Source organism: Mizuhopecten yessoensis, unplaced genomic scaffold (genome assembly GCF_002113885.1).
Source record: "Mizuhopecten yessoensis strain PY_sf001 unplaced genomic scaffold, ASM211388v2 hete_36153718, whole genome shotgun sequence".
Lineage (NCBI taxonomy): Eukaryota > Metazoa > Mollusca > Bivalvia > Pectinida > Pectinidae > Mizuhopecten > Mizuhopecten yessoensis.
The window spans coordinates 1-3,972 of NW_018484963.1; the positions used below are offsets into that span (position 1 = coordinate 1).

General features: G+C 37.6%; 1 protein-coding gene across 1 annotated transcript; it reads right to left on the reverse strand.

The window, feature by feature from the left end:
- Positions 1-149: 149 nt before the first annotated feature.
- On the reverse strand, positions 150-2,868 carry LOC110444624 (cyclin-K-like; the record flags this gene model as incomplete). The annotated part of the gene is made up of 2 exons (XM_021488989.1): positions 1,640-2,868; positions 150-249 (listed from the first exon to the last, which is right to left on the reverse strand). Coding segments are annotated over exons 1-2 (914 nt in total), but the record flags the coding sequence as incomplete, so codon positions are not given.
- Between the last annotated feature and the right edge of the window lie 1,104 nt (positions 2,869-3,972).

Sequence of the window (3,972 nt, forward strand, 5' to 3'; positions counted from 1 at the left end):
TATGAAAAAAGTCGATAAAACGTCAGAATAATTCGGACTAACTTCACTAGAATATGCAAAACATTTGATATGGCAGTATTCAGTGAATGATATGTTTGATCAGTATGTGATAAATTACAATCTACATGGAGAGCAGTATATAGTCTTACTTCTGTATGTCCAAAGGCAGGCCGGAGTCTATGGGCTCAGCACGATCCCTACCCGAACCCTCCGACATTCTTTTCTGGGCAGGAGAAAACCTTTGTCCTTCTGGGGATGGAATGATATTTCAAATAAAATAAACAGCATAGAAAAAACAACTTCCTGTGAGTATCCTAAAATACTGCATATTAAAACGCATTGTCTTATACTGTTGGAAATATTTTTGTCCACATCTAGGTGCATTTACATGTGTAGTATTCAATGAACTATGTATGTAGCCTGCATAAAACATTCAAGTACATACCTACATATTAAAGTGTCTCACGTATATTTACCTGTATGGACAAATTCCAATGTGACCTACACTTGTATCCAGTATATAGTGAACCGAACTAACGAAAATCATTAGGTGTATCAGAAATACCTCAACCTGTTACACTTCCAAACAAGGAAGTAGAGATGGTGATTTCACTACTTTATGAAATACCATTATGATCGCATATCACGAATAAGTTTTAAAAATCCCCTAAATTCTCCAGCTTATTCAATGAACATTTACTGTTAAATAACGTACATTGTATATGGGTGTCTGATTTATACCATTTAACCGTGACAATTCTATACAATAGCACATATCAGATATCTGTTTACCTATCAGAGATTTAGTCCTCAATGCTTAACTAAGAGTTATTGAATTTCGATTCTTTGATCAGAAAAATTTGGCAATGAATCAATGAAATAATTGTTTCCTTTACAAAAAAAAGAAAAAATCCAACCCAAGTGTTAGATAACCCTATTTCATTCTACTAAAGTATATGCAATGAGGATATGAAAATGCTGTTTTTTTCTTTTACGAACTCCATGGCTTCTTCGGCATGAATTAATTTAATTTTCAACATTTTCAAATCCCTGGTTATATATCTCACCATAATAAACAAACATATGTTGATGCTATTCCACCACACCAGAATGTAATGACTTTGCTTTACATCTACATCAGTTTGCCTATGAGACAATGTAACTTTGATAATCCAATTATATAAATTATTGCTGTTCTTTTGCATACTAAAACATTTGTCATGTGTTTCATCTTTTTCATTTCATTAAAAAGTAGGGCCTAGCTAATATTTTCTGGACTCAGCAGCCAGTAGTCCTGTCTCCTTACACTTTTAACACAGACATGAGGAAATAATGAGATAGGCACATGCATATGCATACCGTTATTTTTCAAAGCAAACTTGTCAAAGTCCTGTCACACATGACCAGGGAGACTTCTGGAAGACTAATGTATGTGTATGGTCTACTGAGACAATTAACAGACACACCTGTGTATATTGCCTAATAATACATGATTATTGATGAATGAAAAGGGTTTTTAAAAGCTACATAACCTATGTGGCAGAATTTTCAAGTACACCTTCCCCGATACAACACTTTCAAGCAGTATTTCACAAATAGCAGTATTTCACCGTATTTTGTTCTAATACTATTGACTTACCTGGTTGAGACTTGGCAAGGAGGTGTGACGGACGTTTCATATCCCAAGCTTCCTCATACATCTGTGTTGAAGGGGGTGGTGGAGGAAAAAAGTTAGGAGGAGAGCCCGGAGACAGTGGAGGGGGCGTGTCTACCACTGTTCTCTGATTAACTGGGCTGCCATGTCTTAACTTCTGTACTTTATCCTCTAGTTCCTGTTCCCGTTTCTTTGTGTCCCATGGGGATTCATACGTATTACTTTCAAATTCTGAAGGAACAGAAGCACGTGAGGAACCTGGTAGATTTTGAAGTGGTCTGTGAGCAGGGTTATTTAATGGTGGTAGGGATTGCGGAGGTCGATGTGAAGGGCTAGATGAGGGAGATACTTTCTTTTTAGGTTGCCCTGGTGACGACTTTGGTGGATGTGTTGTCCTCATACTGTTAATGTCTGTCCAGGGTTCATCGTAGGTTGCCGTTGAGGCCTCACTTTCACTTTTTTGTGAAACCACACCACTTTGCTTCCTCTGGGCTTCCTTCACTTTGTTTTCGAATTGTTTCTGTTTTTCCTCTGTGTCCCAAGCATCCTCGTACACAGCTACCTCTGGCTGTTTAACTTTTGGTCGGATAACTACTCCTGGAATGATTCTATCGTCAGTGCTCTCGGGGTATTTGCTTTCTGCTTTGCCAACAATCTTAGAAAAATGTTGCAGACTTTGTTTGGAATCCCATGGTTCCTCGTATGCACCTGCATATACCTCTTCCACTCCACCGGCAGGCTGGCCTGGAGGCGCCATAGAGGATTGGCCCCCGGTAAAAGCACTTGATACTGTGTTCATTTTGGGACTTTCAACTTTTTCACCAACTACTAACGTTTGACTGTGTGTATAATCAGGTGACTTGATCAGCGGACTGGGGGGATTGCTACCTTTCCATGTACTCAAATGGTCATAATCATCCTGTTCTTCTAATTCTGATTCTGGAATTTCAAATCCAGTCTCAGCACCAGTCTCGACTCCTGAATCAAAACTTGTTCCCGTTATATTTGGCACATGGTCGTAAGTGAATCCTTGTGATTGTGCACGAAATAATGGCACTTTGCTGGGAATCACAGAGTTCTTCCCCTTGGATGGTGAATTGTGTTTTCCTGTATTTTGGACAGGTTGAGCAAGTTCATATAAGTCGTCCTGTGAGCGACTGGTTGGGGCTGAATGTCGTAATTTGTTTGCTTCCTTTTTCTGGTCTCTTCCAGCTACAAAATATGAACAGCAAAATATCAATTATGATCTTCAATGTTTTTGTCTCCCAGCTTTATAATGTGCATTGACATATTTGCATGATAAATGTGATGTAAATTTAAATAGAAATAAATTCTTTTCAGACCTTTGTACGTCAATTTGATAGATTGATGACAACCAATGAGATCAACCTAAAAAAAAGTTTTGGCAACGTAGCCTGGGTAATACATTACACACATCAAATACAATGTAGCTAAGGTAATACATTACACACATAAAATACAATAATTTGATTTTTATGCCTGAATAATCAGACATTTATTCACCCCGTGTGGAGCCAAATGTTCACCTGGCTATCCATGGGACCCAAATAGGACATTTTAGTAATGAATACAATGTTCAGACTGACCGTTCAGTGCTGTTTTAGCTCTCTCAGGTAAAGACTGGCAAAGAGATGCTGATCATACCATAGAAAGCCTGAACAGATTCTAAAGTAAGCCAGAATACAAAATTGTGGTATGCCAACTTGCGGGGAAGTACTCGTTCTGAAGCGTACACACTTGACTGATTTCAGTGAAACATTAAAAGAGGTGCACTAATCAATGAAATACTGCATATGAGTTAGAGCACAAAAACATGTTATTGTATATATACAATGCATACAACTCGATTCTGAATGAAGTGGTTCATAAACTGACTGCGGTTATATACATGTACTTCCTATGTATATATGTAGGAATTCCTATCACTATGTATTTCCTGGGTTTATGTGTTGATAAGCTCGAAAATCCACGAGTAAACTATCGTGCTAATAAATATTTATCAACTGTAAATATGTTTCGATTAGAAAATTAACAAACTATGTATCTGTTGTTGTTAATTGTTTGAGTGCCAAACTGACCGATTAAGCGTTCTCTCGGTCGGAGGATTTTTCGAGTAAAACTGGTCTGGTTTGACAACCCTAAGCCAAATCACTATACATCATCTTGGAAGACAAAGCTGACTTAATAATGAGCAATTGCAATAAATGTATTCAATGTATCTAACGTGTGTTACTAATGTAGTGTATCTAACATGTGTTACTAATGTAGTGTATCTAACGTGTGTTACTAATGTAGTG